General features: G+C 40.5%; 1 protein-coding gene across 8 annotated transcripts in view; it reads right to left on the reverse strand.

Annotated features, from left to right (window-relative positions):
- The window catches only part of ARHGAP21 (Rho GTPase activating protein 21), a 195,531-nt gene that overhangs the window by 97,060 nt on the left and 80,859 nt on the right, over positions 1–17,612 (reverse strand). For 5 of the 8 annotated variants that reach the window (XM_073334265.1, XM_073334264.1, XM_073334268.1 and 2 more), the window contains 2 exons: positions 13,585–13,609; positions 13,179–13,214 (listed from right to left, as the gene is read on the reverse strand). In XM_073334265.1, the coding sequence (XP_073190366.1) occupies positions 13,179–13,214; positions 13,585–13,609 (61 nt within the window). The remainder of the gene's footprint in view (positions 1–13,178; positions 13,215–13,584; positions 13,610–17,612) is intronic. The other 3 variants (XM_073334269.1, XM_073334267.1, XM_073334271.1) reach the window with 1 other exon arrangement.

The raw sequence follows: 17,612 nt of genomic DNA on the forward strand, positions 1-17,612 counted from the left end.
CTAACTTCACCAGTTAGTGCATGTCTGCCCACGCAGACTGGTAGGCATGCTCCCAGCTGCAGTGTATACATACCCCAGCACTCCAGGGATATCAACAGAGTAGCGTTCCACTTGCTAAACTCCTTGTTTACTGATTTTAACTATATCCATAGTAAAAACACACAATGACATTACTTAAGAGTGGATGGAACCATGGCTAATCAACATGGGATGGCAAACGCCAAATAATCAGCAACTTTCTCAAAGATATAAAAAGATGACAACACTTATCTGAGGTTCTTATAGTATGGATTAGCACTGATTTCCAAACTTTTGAAAGGTGACTTCGTCCCACACTATTCAGGAAAATGAAAACTAATGCCTATTAATATCCAATCCCATAGCATGTTGTTAAAGTCTTACATATCTTGATTCACAGTATATCTTCCACCCTTTCCCTGCCCCATGCAACAACGAGCTCTTTTAGAGGGGTCAGTCCACAATGTGATGCTGACAGGCCAGATGCCAGCACGTGCCAGAGTTTCAGGACAATTCACTTGTATGGGAATATCAAAGAAGTGTTAGTATACATTCAAACTAATTCACTCGTATGCTGATAAAGATCAAAAATGATGTTGACTGTATTGTTTTCATCTGTAGTTTGCTATTACAATACTTCTACATTATGTGTACCCTGTAATTAATTAACCCTAGGTCAAAAGTGTGTGTTAGTACTAAAATGAGACTTTACTTGATGTGTGAACTTCATGAAGACTAATGAAGGATTGTTGTGTGCTATTGCATTAAAATTTGTATCATGTATACCTCTGTAATTACACTTACCCATCAAATGTGACTGAAGCCTTGGAAATGTAAATGATGGTGGTGGCTAGCCTCAGAGCAAGGGCCATTGTGTTCAACAATATGAAATCACAGACTCAGTCTGCATTTCCTATTTATCAAAACCCACGTGTGAGAAGACACTGTTTAGATTTTCTGGAGAAGCTATAAAATGGATTTCACAGAATGATCCTGTACCTCTGAACTATTTGCGCACACAGATCCTGAAAGTTATTTTGCTTAATCCTGAGAGATTTATGGAGCAGATTACTACTTCTTTGCTACCACTCTGGATTTTCACACTTGTTGTGCCAGTATTTAAAAAGGGCAAATCAGGTGACCCGGGTAACTGTAGGCATGTTAGTCTGACATCAATCCTGGGTAAGAAAATGGAATGTCTTATAAAGGGACTTGAAGCGGGAGTCAACCTCTACTTTTTGTTTAAAAAAATAAAACCCAAAGAACACACATTGTATCTGCCCCAAATTTTCAGCACATTCTCTGAGCAAAGCTTGAATTTTCTGAGGATTTTCAAGGAAAACAGTTATTTCTGTTCTGTATTTGGAAAGAAGCAGGATGATGTACTCATAATGAGGATGATGAACCACTGTGCACTCCATTACTGACTAAAGAGGACATTAAACTACATTAATTGTGGATAAGACTTTTTTATGTCAGCAGCCCTGCATAGCTTCCACCCAAGACTCAAAGGTGGCTCAGGAGATCTCTGGTCCAGTGAAAACATTTTTTAAAAGAAGTTGGAATACAAGGGAAATTCCAGAATATTGGACAAGTATTAATGTTGTGCCAATATTCAAAGAGAGAAAGAGGGATGACCTGGGTAATTATAAACTCATTAGTCTGACATCAATATGGTTTTGTTGAAAGTCGGTTTTGTTGAAAGTCAGTCTTGTCCAACACACTTGATTTCACTTTTTGATGCAATTAGATGATTGGTTGATTAAAGGAACTACATAAATGTAATATACTTAATTTTGTAAGGCACTTGGCTTAATATTACACAATGTTCTGATTTTAAAAAATTGGTGCTATAGAATACTATAAAAACACATTAAATGGATTAAGAATGAACGTGAAATGAATAATTCTGAAACCATAAAAGACACCTGAAAACAAATCTGTTGTCCTCCACACACCTCTATTAAGAAATAGATACTGGATAGATGTGAAAAAGCACTTGTCAATGGGGAATCATCATAGAATGTGGCTTTTCTAGTGGGGTTCCACAAGGATCAGTGTTAGCCCCAGCATTATTCAACATTTTCATCAATGATCAGGAAGTAAATATAAGGTCACTGTTGACAAGATTTGCAGATGAAAGCAAATGAAGAGGACAGGTTGCTGATACAGCAATCTGGATCATTTGGTAAACTGGGCCTATTCAAACAAAATGAATTTTAATACACCCAAATGCAAAGTTATAAATCTAGAAACAAAGTATGCAGGCCATACCTAGACAATACGGGATGGCATACTGGAAATCAGTGACCCTGAAAAGCATTAAGAGGTATACCAGACAAGCAACTAAGCATGAGGTCCCAGTGCAAAACTGTGGCAAAAGTGGCTAATGCAATCCTTGGATGTATAAATAAAAGAGGAGGGAGGGCTGTAAACAAATGCCTTACACTGAGATTTAAAGAGCTCAATCAACAAGAAGACTGAGGTGATTATATTGCATTTATAGTTCACAGGAAGAAATACCAGGTACTTAACAGGCTCTTTAATCTAGTTGAGAAAGGCATAATTTTGACACCATGGTTGGAAATTAAAGTCCAACAAATTCATATTAGAAATAAGGCACGCATTTTTAGTAGTGAAGATGATTAATGATTGGAACAAACTTTGAAGGGAAGTGACAGTCTCCATCTCTTGATATCTTCAAAATTAAGACTGGTTACCTTTCTAGAAAACAGGCTTTAGCCAAACGTAAGTTACTGGGCACTCTGGAGCGGGAAAATTGTATGTCCTGTGTTATACAGGTTCAGATTAGATAATCAGATTAGATAATCTAATGGTTCTTTTTGTCTTTAAAAATCTATAAATTCTTATGCACAATCATTAGCCAACGGACAGTATGGTTTATGACTACTACTTCTGTTTTCTAGTGGGGTACGTGGAAGGCTTTTTGAGATGAATACATTCACAGGAAACTTCCCTCCATTTGAAAGAGAGGCCTAACATGGGGAATGGATTTGGCATTTCGGGGACATTTGTGTTGTAATGGGTAACATCTTTAAGAATGGAATGGTAATTTTGTGAAAGTCCAAAGTTATCCTGAACCGAACAAAGCATTTCTTCAAAAAGAAAAGGAGTACTTGTGGCACCTTGGAGACTAACAAATTTATTTGAGCATAAGCTTTCGTGGGCTACAGCTCATTTTATCGGATGCTACAAGAGTGATCAGGTAAGGTGAGCTATTACCAGCAGGAGGGGGGAGGGGAGGTGAGAGAGGGGAGGAGGAGAGAAAGAAACCTTTTGTAGTGATAATCAAGGTGGGCCATTTCCAGCAGTTAACAAGAACGTCTGAGGAACCGTGGGCGGGAAATAAATATAGGGATATAGTTTTACTTTGTGTAATGACCCATCCACTCCCAGTCTTTATTTAAGCCTAAATTAATTGTATCCAGTTTGCAAATTAATTCCAATTCAGCAGTGTCTCATTGGAGTCTGTTCTTGAAGATTTGCCACTTTTAGATCTGTAATCGAGTAATTAAAGAGATTCAAGTGTTCTCCGACTGGTTTTTGAATGTTATAATTCTTGACATCTGATTTGTGTCCATTTATTCTTTTACGTAGAGACTGTCCAGTTTGGCCAATGTACATGGCAGAGGGGCATTGCTGGCACATGATGGCATATCACGTGACGGGAGGGCTCCTGCCTCATACTGGGAATGAGGGGCAATCAACAGGTTATCTCAAGTGCTTATATACAAATGCACAAAGCCTTGGAAACAAGCAGGGAGAACTGGAGGTCCTGGTGATGTCAAGGAACTATGACATGATTGGAATAACAGAGACTTGGTGGGATAACTCACATGACTGGAGTACTGTCATGGATGGTTATAAACTGTTCAGGAAGGACAGGCAGGGCAGAAAAGGTGGGGGAGTAGCACTGTATGTAAGGGAGCAGTATGACTGCTCAGAGCTCTGGTACGAAACTGTAGAAAAACCTGAGTGTCTCTGGATTAAGTTTAGAAGTGTGTGCAACAAGAGTGATGTAGTGGTGGGAGTCTGCTATAGACCACCGGACCAGGGGGATGAGGTAGATAAGGCTTTCTTCCGGCAGCTCACGGAAGCTACTAGATCGCATGCCCTGATCCTCATGGGTGACTTTAATTTTCCTGATATCTGCTGGGAGAGCAATACAGCGGTGCATAGACAATCCAGGAAGTTTTTGGAAAGCGTAGGGGACAATTTCCTGGTGCAAGTGCTAGAGGAGCCAACTAGGGGGGGCGCTTTTCTTGACCTGCTGCTCACAAACCGGGTAGAATTAGTGGGGGAAGCAAAAGTGGATGGGAATCTGGGAGGCAGTGACCATGAGTTGGTTGAGTTCAGGATCCTGACGCAGGGAAGAAAGGTAAACAGCAGGATACGGACCCTGGACTTCAGGAAAGCAGACTTCGACTCCCTCAGGGAACGGATGGCCAGGATCCCCTGGGGGACTAACTTGAAGGGGAAAGGAGTCCAGGAGAGCTGGCTGTATTTCAAGGAATCCCTGTTGAGGTTACAGGGACAAACCATCCTGATGAGTCGAAAGAATAGTAAATATGGCAGGCGACCAGCTTGGCTTAATGGTGAAATCCTAGCAGATCTTAAACATAAAAAAGAAGCTTACAAGAAGTGGAAGGTTGGACATATGAATAGGGAAGAGTATAAAAATATTGCTCGGGCATGTAGGAATGAAATCAGGAGGGCCAAATCGCACCTGGAGCTGCAGCTAGCAAGAGATGTCAAGAGTAACAAGAAGGGTTTTTTCAGGTATGTTGGCAACAAGAAGAAAGCCAAGGAAAGTGTGGGCCCCTTACTGAATGAGGGAGGCAACCTAGTGACAGAGGATGTGGAAAAAGCTAATGTACTCAATGCTTTTTTTGCCTCTGTTTTCACTAACAAGGTCAGCTCCCAGACTGCTGCGCTGGGCATCACAAAATGGGGAAGAGATGGCCAGCCCTCTGTGGAGATAGAGGTGGTTAGGGACTATTTAGAAAAGCTGGACGTGCACAAGTCCATGGGGCCGGACGAGTTGCATCCGAGAGTGCTGAAGGAATTGGCGGCTGTGATTGCAGAGCCATTGGCCATTATCTTTGAAAACTCGTGGCGAACCGGGAAAGTCCCGGACGACTGGAAAAAGGCTAATGTAGTGCCAATCTTTAAAAAAGGGAAGAAGGAGGATCCTGGGAACTACAGGCCAGTCAGCCTCACCTCAGTCCCTGGAAAAATCATGGAGCAGGTCCTCAAAGAATCAATCCTGATGCACTTGCATGAGAGGAAAGTGATCAGGAACAGCCAGCATGGATTCACCAAGGGAAGGTCATGCCTGACTAATCTAATCGCCTTTTATGATGAGATTACTGGTTCTGTAGATGAAGGGAAAGCAGTGGATGTATTGTTTCTTGACTTTAGCAAAGCATTTGACATGGTCTCCCACAGTATTCTTGTCAGCAAGTTAAGGAAGTATGGGCTGGATGAATGCACTATAAGGTGGGTAGAAAGCTGGCTAGATTGTCGGGCTCAACGGGTAGTGATCAATGGCTCCATGTCTAGTTGGCAGCCGGTATCAAGTGGAGTGCCCCAAGGGTCGGTCCTGGGGCCGGTTTTGTTAAATATCTTCATAAATGATCTGGAGGATGGTGTGGATTGCACTCTCAGCAAATTTGCAGATGATACTAAACTGGGAGGAGTGGTAGATACGCTGGAGGGGAGGGATAGGATACAGAGGGACCTAGACAAATTGGAGGATTGGGCCAAAAGAAATCTGATGAGGTTCAATAAGGATAAGTGCAGGGTCCTGCACTTAGGATGGAAGAATCCAATGCACCGCTACAGACTAGGGACCGAATGGCTAGGCAGCAGTTCTGCGGAAAAGGACCTAGGGGTGACAGTGGACGAGAAGCTGGATATGAGTCAGCAGTGTGCCCTTGTTGCCAAGAAGGCCAATGACATTTTGGGATGTATAAGTATGGGCATAGCGAGCAGATCGAGGGACGTGATCGTTCCCCTCTATTCAACATTGGTGAGGCCTCATCTGGAGTACTGTGTCCAGTTTTGGGCCCCACACTACAAGAAGGATGTGGATAAATTGGAGAGAGTCCAGTGAAGGGCAACAAAAATGATTAGGGGACTGGAACACATGAGTTATGAGGAGAGGCTGAGGGAGCTGGGATTGTTTAGCCTGCAGAAGAGAAGAATGAGGGGGGATTTGATAGCTGCTTTCAACTACCTGAAAGGGGGTTCCAAAGAGGATGGCTCTAGACTGTTCTCAATGGTAGCAGATGACAGAACGAGGAGTAATGGTCTCAAGTTGCAGTGGGGGAGTTTTAGATTGCATATTAGGAAAAACTTTTTCACTAAGAGGGTGGTGAAACACTGGAATGCGTTACCTAGGGAGGTGGTAGAATCTCCTTCCTTAGAGGTTTTTAAGGTCAGGCTTGACAAAGCCCTGGCTGGGATGATTTAACTGGGAATTGGTCCTGCTTCGAGCAGGGGGTTGGACTAGATGACCTTCTGGGGTCCCTTCCAACCCTGATATTCTATGATTCTATATATCACATTGGCAGATGTGCGGGTGAGTGAGCCTCTGATAGTGTGGCTGATGTGATTAGGCCCTATGATGGTGTCCCCTGAATAGATATGTGGACACAGTTGGCAACGGGCTTTGTTGCAAGGATAGGTTCTTGTCAACTGCTGGAAATAGTCCACCTTGATTATCACTACAAAAGGTCTCTCCCCCTCCCTCCCCCCCGGCTCTCCTGCTGGTAATACCTCACCTTACCTGATCACTCTTGTTACAGTGTGTATGGTAACACCCATCGTTTCATGTTCTTTGTGTATATAAATCTCCCCACTGTATTTTCCACTGCATGCATCCGATGAAGTGAGCTGTAGCTCACAAAAGCTTATGCTCAAATAAATTTATTAGTCTCTAAAGTGCCACAAGTACTCCTTTTCTTTTTGCGGACACAGACTAACACGACTGCTATTCTGAAAAGAATTTCTTGAAGACCAGGGCATGATCTGACACAGTAGCTGCCATTCTGTCTCATCCTATCTCTATCCTCAACAAAACATGTTGCTAACTAAACAATGGCAATCACCAGATGTGTATTAGAGCCCTAACCAAATTATTTGACAGAATTACTGGCTTAATGGATGGGGGAAAAGCAGAAGATGTGATGTACCTTGATTTTAGTAAGGCTTTTGACCGAGTCCCACATGAGCACCTCATAAGAAAATTAGGGAAATGTGTAGTTGAAAAGGTGGGTGCACAACTGGTTGGAAGATGGTACTCAAAGTCAAACTGGGAGGGCATATCTAGTGGGAAGTCCTGGGTCTGGTACAATTCAGTATTTTCATTCATTATTTGGATTTTAGAGAGGAGAATATGCTTATAATCTGCAGATGACAAAAAACTGGGAGGGGTTGCTAACACTTTAGAAGACAGATTAGAACTCAAAATTACCTTGACAAATTGGAGAATTGGTTTGAAATCAACAAGATGAAATTCAATAAAGATAAGCACAAAATACTTCACTGAAAAGGATCTGGGCGGTAACAGTGGATGATAAATTGAATATGAGCAAACAATTTAAGTGTTTTTTGCAACTGCCTAATATTCTTGTGTGTATTAATAGAAGTGTGGTATGTAAGACATGGGAAATAATTGTCCTGATCTATTAAGCCCTGGTGAGGCCTCAGCTCTAGTATTATGTCCAATTCTGAGTGCCACACTTTAGAAAAGATGTGGAAAAACTAGAGAATGTCCAAAGGAGAGCAACAGAAATGACAAACATCTTAGAAAACCTGACTGATGAGGAAAGATTAAAAAATTGGACACATTTTGTCTTGAGAAAAGATAACAGAGAGGGCACATGGCAACAGTCTTCAAATATGTTAAGGGGTGTTATGAAGAGGACAGCTGTCCACTCAAACTAGGACTAGAAGGAATGGGCTTAATCTGCAGCCAGGGAGATTAGGCACATATTTGGAAAAGCTATAGCAGTAGTTAAGCACAGCAAGAGGCTTCCAAGGGAGGTTATGGAAGCCCCATCATTGGAGGTTTTTAAGAATTGGTTAGACAAACACCTCTCAGGGATGGTCAAGGTTTACTTGGTCCTGCCACAAAGCAGGGGGCTGGAGTTGACTTCTCAAAGTCCCTTCCAGCCCTAAATTTCTACTATTCTGAGGTTCCCAATAAGTCATCTGTGTATTCTGAGGTTCCCAATACGTCATCTGTATCAGGAAGGTGAAGTTATTTTATTTATAAAAAGATGATGGGACCTGACAATGGAGAAAAAAATGTGAATACCTGGAGGACCTCCATTCAAAAAAATATTCCACCAATCAATGTGACAGTTTTGCACAGTGCCCATCCACTTCGCATAAGTGAAACAAAAGCTACTAAAGGGGGTCCCTGGTATAAGTCTCCCCTTAACCCGTCGTTTTGCATCTCCTTCACTCATCAATAGGGGAACATGTTCCAATTTATGTCAGTCCCGATCTGCATATCCATTGCTTCACCTTTTGCGTGACTTTTCTGTGGGTGCTTAGGTGACGTGATGGATATGTGGATCAGGACCAATGTGAATCGGAACACATTCCCCTATTGAGGAGTGATGGATACGCGAAACGACAGATAAGGGGGAAGACGTATACCAGGGACCCCATGTATCCATTGCCCTTTTCAAGAAGGCAACCCCGATGTATACTGGGGACCCCCTATATAGCATTAGGTTAATTTTTGATCAAGTTAAGCTTCAAGTGAAAATGCTACCTGAATGCTTCAAAAAAAGTTCATATTTACAATTAACCCTTTAAATTAAGAAAACTACAAGTCAAATCTTTATGCAGAAAATATTTAACCCTAATCAATTTCAGTTTTAAAAAGATTTCTCTCCAAATCAGTGATACTGTACTCTATCTACATAAACTCTGCACTAAGTTTTTGTACTAACTTTTCCTGTCCCCACCCCAACCAAAAAAAGTGTTAATTACGCTGCTCCCCTAATCCCTTTCGAGTCTTTGATGATACTCATGAAACCTAAAAACACCAATTCTGGAAAAAGTATTTTATAAATTACTCTGCTAACTTATCTTGCCAAGCAATCTAAACATGCTAAAGGAAAAATAAGCAAGCACGTTACTGCAAAGTCATAAGTGATACTGCCTTAATATAAAACAAAAAACCCTTCCTTAAGCTTAAACCTATTTAATGAAGTTGCCACTAGATGGCTCCTTTGTGTTACATATTTCCCAATAACTCTGTTCCATAAAACAACAAATCTGAGTGATCCCCAGATGGGATAGCCTACCACCATTCAGACATACATCAATTTGCACGTGCAAAAGCAACTTCTGGTAACTTCCCATGTTCAATTACCTGCTTTCTTAGGTAGGCCATTTATTTACGATGACAAAGGCCTATGTAAGCACACCTTCATTTCGGCACATCATAATTTTACTAAACTAACATGAGTTTCGTGCTTAAAGCTTGCCTAACAGAAACTTGCTACTAATTTCTACTTTAAGACATTAAATGAAACTGTTTAATTCATTCAATTATAAACAGTGTATGGGTGTAGGCGTCCTGATTTGGGCCCCTGCATGCTAGGTCTTCTCCTATTTTGGGAACAGGAAACATAAAATTGAAACTGCTTCGGCACCACTGCAGAAGCCTTTTTCGCTCTGGCAACTGCACCCACCTGCTTGTCCACCTCCAGGCTGCCTTGAGTTTTCTTGCAGCAAGACTTCAGAGCACCCTGGGTGAAAGCAGATCCAACATCTTAATCTCAACTATCCCATCCAAAAAAACCCAAATACAATCGAGGATGATCTCTAAAATGTGCTGTGCCTTTTGCTTTTCTTGAAGTCTAAGGTCATATCAATGTAGAATATGCTGAAATAGTAACAACACTTCTGCTGTTTGGACCAAGTGTCCTGCCTTATACTGTTTAGGGTACTAAAGGATGTTCTAGCAACACTGTATGAACATGAACACTATCACATATTAAGATAAAATACCAAGCAAGCCTGGCTATTCACCTTAACTTTATCTTCAGCTAATACTGCCCCTCCTCTAATCTTTCCACATCTGCGTTCTTCTCCCCGCCTCGACCACCACTTATATTGAAGGATATGATTTCGTCACAGAGGTCATGGATTCCGTGACTTTAATGTACCTCCGTAACTTCCTTGCCTTGAGCTGTCAGACTGCCCTGCAGTGGCAGGGCTCCAGGTTGTCAGCGCCCCTCCACCCCCACCCCAGGCAGCAAAGCTCTGGGCTATAAGCACATACACACCTATCCCTACAAAAAGTGGGACTCAGGCTTCAGCCCCCCGCCAGGCAGTCAGCCCCACCACGGACAGGTTGTGGGCTTCCTTGGATTTTTGTTTATTGCCTACAATCTGCCTGACTTTTGCTAAAAAATAACCGTGACCTCAAACAATCATATTTAATGCCACGCACTCTGCCCGTACTGCTTCTGTGATCATCAAATCACCATTCATGACCTATTTTCACTTCCCTTCCTCACTTCTGACTCTGTAGTCAAATCCCTCCCCTTCAGTTTTGATTCCTTTGCCGTTCTCTCCCAAAGGCCATCCCACTGATTTTGAACCTTTGTTTTGGTTCACCCCAAGTATTTGATTCCTCGTTTTCTGCACTGCTGAATGCTTCCTGAGAAAATTCCATGAGTACACAGGCTTCTTCCACTACACATCTTCTCTCAAAAGCACTGTTCCCCCCCACCCACCCACTCTTAATAAAAGCTATGCACATAATTTATGGATCTTCATCAAGGCCTCCCCTTTACCCCATACATCCAGACAGTCCAGATCTTGCCATTGCTTCTTCCACTAATTCTTTATAACCAACCTTTTATTTCAGTTCAAACTTCTTGTGCATGCTTTCATTGTTTTCCTTCTTCATTACTGTATCCACCCACTCTGATTCCCACATCACCACCCTATAATCCATGCAAAGTGGATAGCTAAGAACACACGCTTTTGCCAGTTGATCTGATCATGTCAATAACGTCCCACAGTCCTTCCAATCTTGTCTTTATTTTACTAGTCTCTACAATGCCAGCTCCGATATCCAATCCATCCAGTTGTCACACAAAACCATTTCCCAAAAAAGCCATGGTCCCTGGCTACATAGAACCTCCCTGAGTGTCTCTATAAAGCCACTTCCCTATCCTGATTCAAGTCCTTTCTTAGGGGCCCATTTCATCCGTGCAGTTAACAAGAAATTACCCAGTGAGACCTGCAGGTGTTTTTATTCCTTACACACACACACAAATCTTCACTATGCTGTACGCTGGTTCTTGTGAGGAACCATGTTATCTTACTGATGCTAACCCTTTTCTTCTCTATCAACTCCATCTTACTACTCCTTGTTACACTATCTCTAATATTACATATCTTCCCAATGCAGGGTTCATGTCTTTGATGTGTATTGCAAGGCACCTAGTACATATTAAGTTGCTGTAATAAATAATCTGATGACTTTAGTGTAAACTGTTAACCAATCCTTTCAGGAAACGAATCTTGTCCCCACCTTGTACCACATTATACAATGGGCTGAGTAAATTTTGGGACAGTTGCCTTCCCTCTGAATCATTAGGTACAGGCTACTGAGAAATAGATCTCAGACTATTTGGATGAACAAAATTTGAGGTAAATAAATATTGATCTAAGCCTCTAGCTGATCAGGTTATCCCTATGACCACATGGGGGAGTGCTGTAGCACTTTGTCAATAACAAATGCATTTAGTTTCAGGGTGGTGGTTCATTTGTTATTGTATATTCTGTACTTGTTCCATGCACAGGACTGACTCCTTTCAGCACCAAAGGCAAGGATGTTCCTTGCTGTGTACGCCTGTGCCAAGGGAGTAATGGGGTGGTACTCTCCTCTGCAGGCTGCGTGTCCAGTGTATCCTAGCACAGATGAGAAAAAACAGTCTCCATATGGCTGTTACTTCCTTTCTGGCACTGGTTGGCACGGAATAGATGCTCAGAGACTGAGCACAGGCTTGGCTCCAGCCCATAACATGTTAGCCAATGCAGCTGAGCTGGCGGGGGGTAAGGGGGTGGAGGAAGGAAATAATCTTCTCGACCAGTAGAAGAAAAGGAGATCCAAGGAGATTCACAGTTCCTTCCCTAGTCTGCTCCTGAGGCACCACAGACACACATCAAACACACAAAATACCAATTTGAGATCATGTCTTTTTAACTCTCTTTAAAAAAGCATGCTTCTCTCCAGAGAGATCTGTATTGGAATGTGCCCATCTTCAGAGAGCCGCATTTGTACATTAAACTCAATGCTGATCCAAACACTTGATGTTATGTTCAGTCACTTGCTTTGGGCCCAATCAAATATTTTGCATTCCCTAAAATCCCTCAGTAATCAATTGGAGTTATAGGTGAGCAAAGAAAGCCTGATTAGGCCCCCTTAATTTGCAAGCCAAATTCTTCACACAGATCAAAACCACTTATCACTGTAAAGAAGGAAAAAGAAAACAGAGGAAGAAGGGAGCAGGGAATAGACAACAGTAAGTGCCAAAGGGAAAATTAAATTAAGCAGGATGTTGCTCTGGTTTCTAAAATAAGTTAATATTTGCAATTAAATAAAGGGGGAGCAAAAAATTATACACAAGGCTGGAAAAAATGGAAACTGGCAGAAAAACAAATGGATAAAAGGTTTTTTCCTCTAATTTAAGTGTAGTGTACAATCTTTTACATATACATTTATTTTCTTGAATCTCTCTAAACTATGTTCAACAGGTCTTATTTCAGAGGGAATGAAAAATGAGACTGGCAGAATACTAGAGCTGATGAGAAGACAAATTAATGCTGTTAAAATTCTGAGGGGCATATAGTTAGGTTTATAGGCAGCTATTTTTCTAAAATTTACATGCCACATTTGTGGGTAAGTTTCAGCTTATTTCAATTCCAGCCAATGTTATGCACTGGGTTTATATTCTGACTTCTCCAAGTGCTGGCTTGCTTTCACCAGAACAAACTGATCAGAAACCATAAAGTTATTACTTGCCCACAATATACAGAGAAAATGGTTTGTATACAGAATCAGGCTCCAGTCCTGCATTGTGATTTGTATACTGTACCTCCGTGGAGTGCTACTGAAGTCAACAGGACTGCATCTGTGTGGATCATAATGAAGGATCATGGCCTAAGCATTAAAAAGCTAAGCCAGTTGGTTTCTCACATAGTACTCATATGAGAGCTACAGTATTACAGTTATTCCATGAAGTTTATATAGTATACTTCATAGCATAGCCACTATACTTACATAATACACTGCTTTTCAAGTTAAAAAGAGTTAGGGGTGATAGAATACATCGCCTCTTGTGCTTAATGGACTTCTGCTCCAAAGCCGTGTGAGGATCAATAAAAACACTTGCACGGTCTCACACTTAATTTTTAAGTCAGAGATCTTAAATAGCCATTACACCCGTTACACTGATGAATGATAAATAAGGAATACTAAAATAAAAAAATGAAAATGCATACCTCCTCTATTTCCATTTTCTTCATCCTGCCAAACAAAAACAAAATACAATTAAAATGTAAAATTTACCAAATGGAAGAAAACACGTATGGACAAGGTTTTAAAAAAATGAGTGCCTTGTTAGGCTCACAAACCCATGCTTAGGCACCTAAATAAGTGGTCTGATGTTCATGGTAGCTGAATGTTTAGCACTTTTTAAAATTAGACATTAATTACTGAAAACCTTGATAAGGTGTATATTTAAACAAACAAATCTCATCTTACTTCCTTGATAAGTCACACAGCAGCAGTCACATGGCATTATTTGATTCAAGAAAATATACCAAAAAGCAAAGCTGTACAGCAAAAGTGCAATTCATCTAAAATTGGAGAGGTTCCACATTTTTTGTCTATCAATGACTCATCGTAAAATTAGTTCACTTTAAGTCTTAAGTATTTCCTAACCGCATATCCTGCAAACTCCACCTGAAATCTAAATCAAGCTTTGTCGATCTGTAATATGATCAATAAGTTTCTACACTTAGAATAGCTTAGGTAACAAATTGGATGATGATGATGCTCCTTCTCTCATACTTGCATTGACTTTTCAATATTAACTAAAAATAGAGTTGCGTCAGTGAAGTACGCAGCTATAACTTGAAAATATGAAGGAGAAGTTGAATAAGTAGTTCCCTTTTTTACATAGTCAATTTCCTGTCTAGAATCACGTTATAAAGTCAATATGGAGATTCAGTAGCAACTCCACAGTTAAGGTCAACCTCCTATTCTATATTAAGGCTGATTTTATCTACTCCATGACTTCACCAAACTTCTACCAATTTGGAATCTGACATGGGCTTACATGTCATGAAGTAGAACTTTTCTGGAAAATTTAAGGCAAAAAGACATTAAGAAATACGAGGAGTCTCTTCCCAGCCTGCCAAAGAAAATTAAAGAAAAAAACAAATCCCATTCCAACCCCTTCAAAAGTCTATTAACTTTCTCTCTCTTTTTTTTTTTTTTTTTTTTTAAAGCAGCTTGGCTTAGGAATTTACTTTGCTTGGCTGACATGGCCTCATTCAGAATGAGGTGAACTAGTGAAGGCAAAGCTAAAAGTTATTTGGTAATCTTACCTGTGTAATATGTTTAAGTGGAGCCTTAGTTCCAAATTTCCAGGCTGCTTCCATTAAAAACAAAAAAACTACATCTTTCTTCTATTAATTTTGTTTTCCTGGAATGACAGCTTTTCATCCCAAACTTTACTCCAAATTAATTATTTTTTTTGCCTGAAAGTTTATAATATGCAGTGGTACAATATAGACCAGGGAAAGGTCCCTCTAGCTACAACACACCTCATTGTGGTGCAGATTATACAGAAATGCTGTATCACAATACATTGTCATTACAGCACAGAAGTTACCAATGAGTCTGTGGAAGCTTTAAAAACCTCAACACAAAAATTTAACTTTAAAAAGGATTGAGCTAGTAAGGATCACATGTCTATCTCTAAAAAGCAGATATACTATAACAATTGTATCAATTAGGCTAATTTTGAGAATAGCCAAGTGTATACCTTTGCTTTTTTGTACAATACAGACTGTTCAGTATTTCAGCAAAAACACTGTCCCAGAGAACAACTAGTGTTAAAAGTCATTATTACAGCACTCGCTTCCTGTAACAGTTCAACATGTTTTGAACTATGATCACCCAAAAGGACTGCAGCATAAAATTGTGTAATGGCAATCTGTATTTATCTAGTTTCTACCCAATTCACTGAACAAAAAACCAAACAAAACAAAAAAATGTTTGAGACTTTAAATATTTGGATTCTCGTTTTCCAAGGCTATAAAAGTATGGGTCCAAACTATGAGAGGGAACAGTTTAATATAGGATATAGTAAACACAATACTGATAGATTACCAATTGTAAAATTGGTATCAATTTGTGAAGAACTGGAAATCCCTCATGTGGCATGTACAGCTGAGTCATAAAACAGCTGGAAAAGATTAATATTAAATGGATTTTGTATGATATCAAGGCAATGATCTCAATCCTTAAAAAAAAAAAAATGTACAAGAAGTGCTTCTCAATTTTTAAAAGCATTTTTACGTTCACCATACATGCTGCAACATTTTTTAGCATGTACTGTTTCAGTTGTATTACACCATTCATAACAACACAGACATGCAGAAAGTACTACACTTCTAAAAGTAAGTTTCTGTTGCTACTTAGCACTAGTAAAAATGAAACAGATTAGAATGTTCATTATACTCTTCTCTGCTTCATCATGTTGCCCCTTGGCACCTTTACAATGATACCAGCCTTGCCTGCCCATTTGTCAGCTTCTTACATCTCCTCTCACACTGCCCCTTAACGCACGGAATGCCCTTGCTGAACTGATCCATAAGGCTACCACACACTTCCTCAAGACCAGTCATTGCCATGATGCAAATAAGAAACCAGCCAATAAATAAAGGCGAGATGGGAAGCAGATGAGGACAGCTGATGCCCAATCTCTCCAACAATATATTAGGGAGAGAGAAGTATATAAAATTTTGTGTTGGATTTATCTGCCTCCCACTTGTTTTACATGTCACCTGCCTTCTCAGATAAAAAGCTCTTTTGGGAAAGGACCATGTCTTTATGTGTATTTGTACAGCACTAGCACAACGGGACCCTGATCCTGACTGGGGCCTCTGGTACAACTTTAATATATATGACAATAATACTCCATAAATACTACTGATCCATTACTGTTCACATTCAGGTATTACAACATTATATTCAATAAAATGGAACAAAAATAGAGACAGTGTAGTGAATTGTAATTAATAAATGATGGCTCTCCCCACATCCTCCCCAACCATCACCACCACATTTTCAGCTGACTAGAAAGCTTTAACAGATCTTTGTGGATGCAGACCGTTGCCAAAGTGACCCATGCGTTTGTCACCTTTTCACTAAATTACCACTTTGTGTTCTAGTTCTACTTGCAGCTACACTTCTCATTTACTGAAACCCAAACTAATACAGTTGCCAGCTTATTTCATGTGTTCCACAGAGCATTATACCTGTGCTCCACTCTGCAAAGGTTCACATTTGGTTTTCAGTGCAATTCAGGCTGTTTGTTCTGAGCTATGCCAGTTTTGGTTAGGGTCTTGGTTACCTTAGAAACTGCCTTAATTGCTTTCTTTATCTGATAAGGGAGGTCAATGGAGGCACTTGAACTGGCTGACCCTAGAGTTGTACGACTAAGACCTGAAAGAATGAATAATATTTTTAGTGGGGAACCCCCAACTCTGGAGCTCACTTCCATCACTGATCCAACCCAAATCTCTTGGCTTTTATGGTACATTGCAAATCTCATCCATTTTCTCAGGCTATTCCAGATTGGGGTACGTTAGAAAGTTTTGCTTGCTTTTGGGAAAGTTTAGTAGGAACAAATAAATAATGGAAGGTCACATTTTGGTTCTATCGTATCTTTCTCCATTTATTGGCTATGTGCTAGGACAAAAGAGCCTTTGTCACAGTTATTACTGAGCAGTGCTGGTTTTTTATACTGTAACTAAGAGACACTCTACTTGGGTGGCATTGACTATCAGCTTAATGCAGTGTTTCTCAACCTTGGAGCCGTGACGCCCAGAGGGGGCGCCTCGGTCAGCTTCAGCCCCCTACCTTTTGAAGCTTTGGGGGAGGGGTCACGATTTTTTCTTCTTAAGACCAAAGGAGGTCCCCAGCATAAAAAGTTTGAGAAACACTGACTTAATCTAACCACTTAATCTCTGTGCTCTCTGGCAATCCCAACCCATATCCTATGCCTAGTTTCCCCATTTCTGTTAAGACTTCAAAACATCTGAATGCTGGAGAAACTGAACTGAATTTGGTGCCCTGAAACTGCTGGATCGCAGCAGCGTGGGTCTAAACAGAATGAGCTTATCTGACTTGATGATAAACACCCAGCACACGTTAGTAGGTGCACTATTTAGGACGTGCCTAACTCCTCAAATCTATTACAATAGAAAATGTCACAATATCAGTCTGCCTTTCAGTT

Source organism: Lepidochelys kempii, chromosome 2, assembly GCF_965140265.1.
Source record: "Lepidochelys kempii isolate rLepKem1 chromosome 2, rLepKem1.hap2, whole genome shotgun sequence".
NCBI classification, from domain to species: domain Eukaryota; kingdom Metazoa; phylum Chordata; order Testudines; family Cheloniidae; genus Lepidochelys; species Lepidochelys kempii.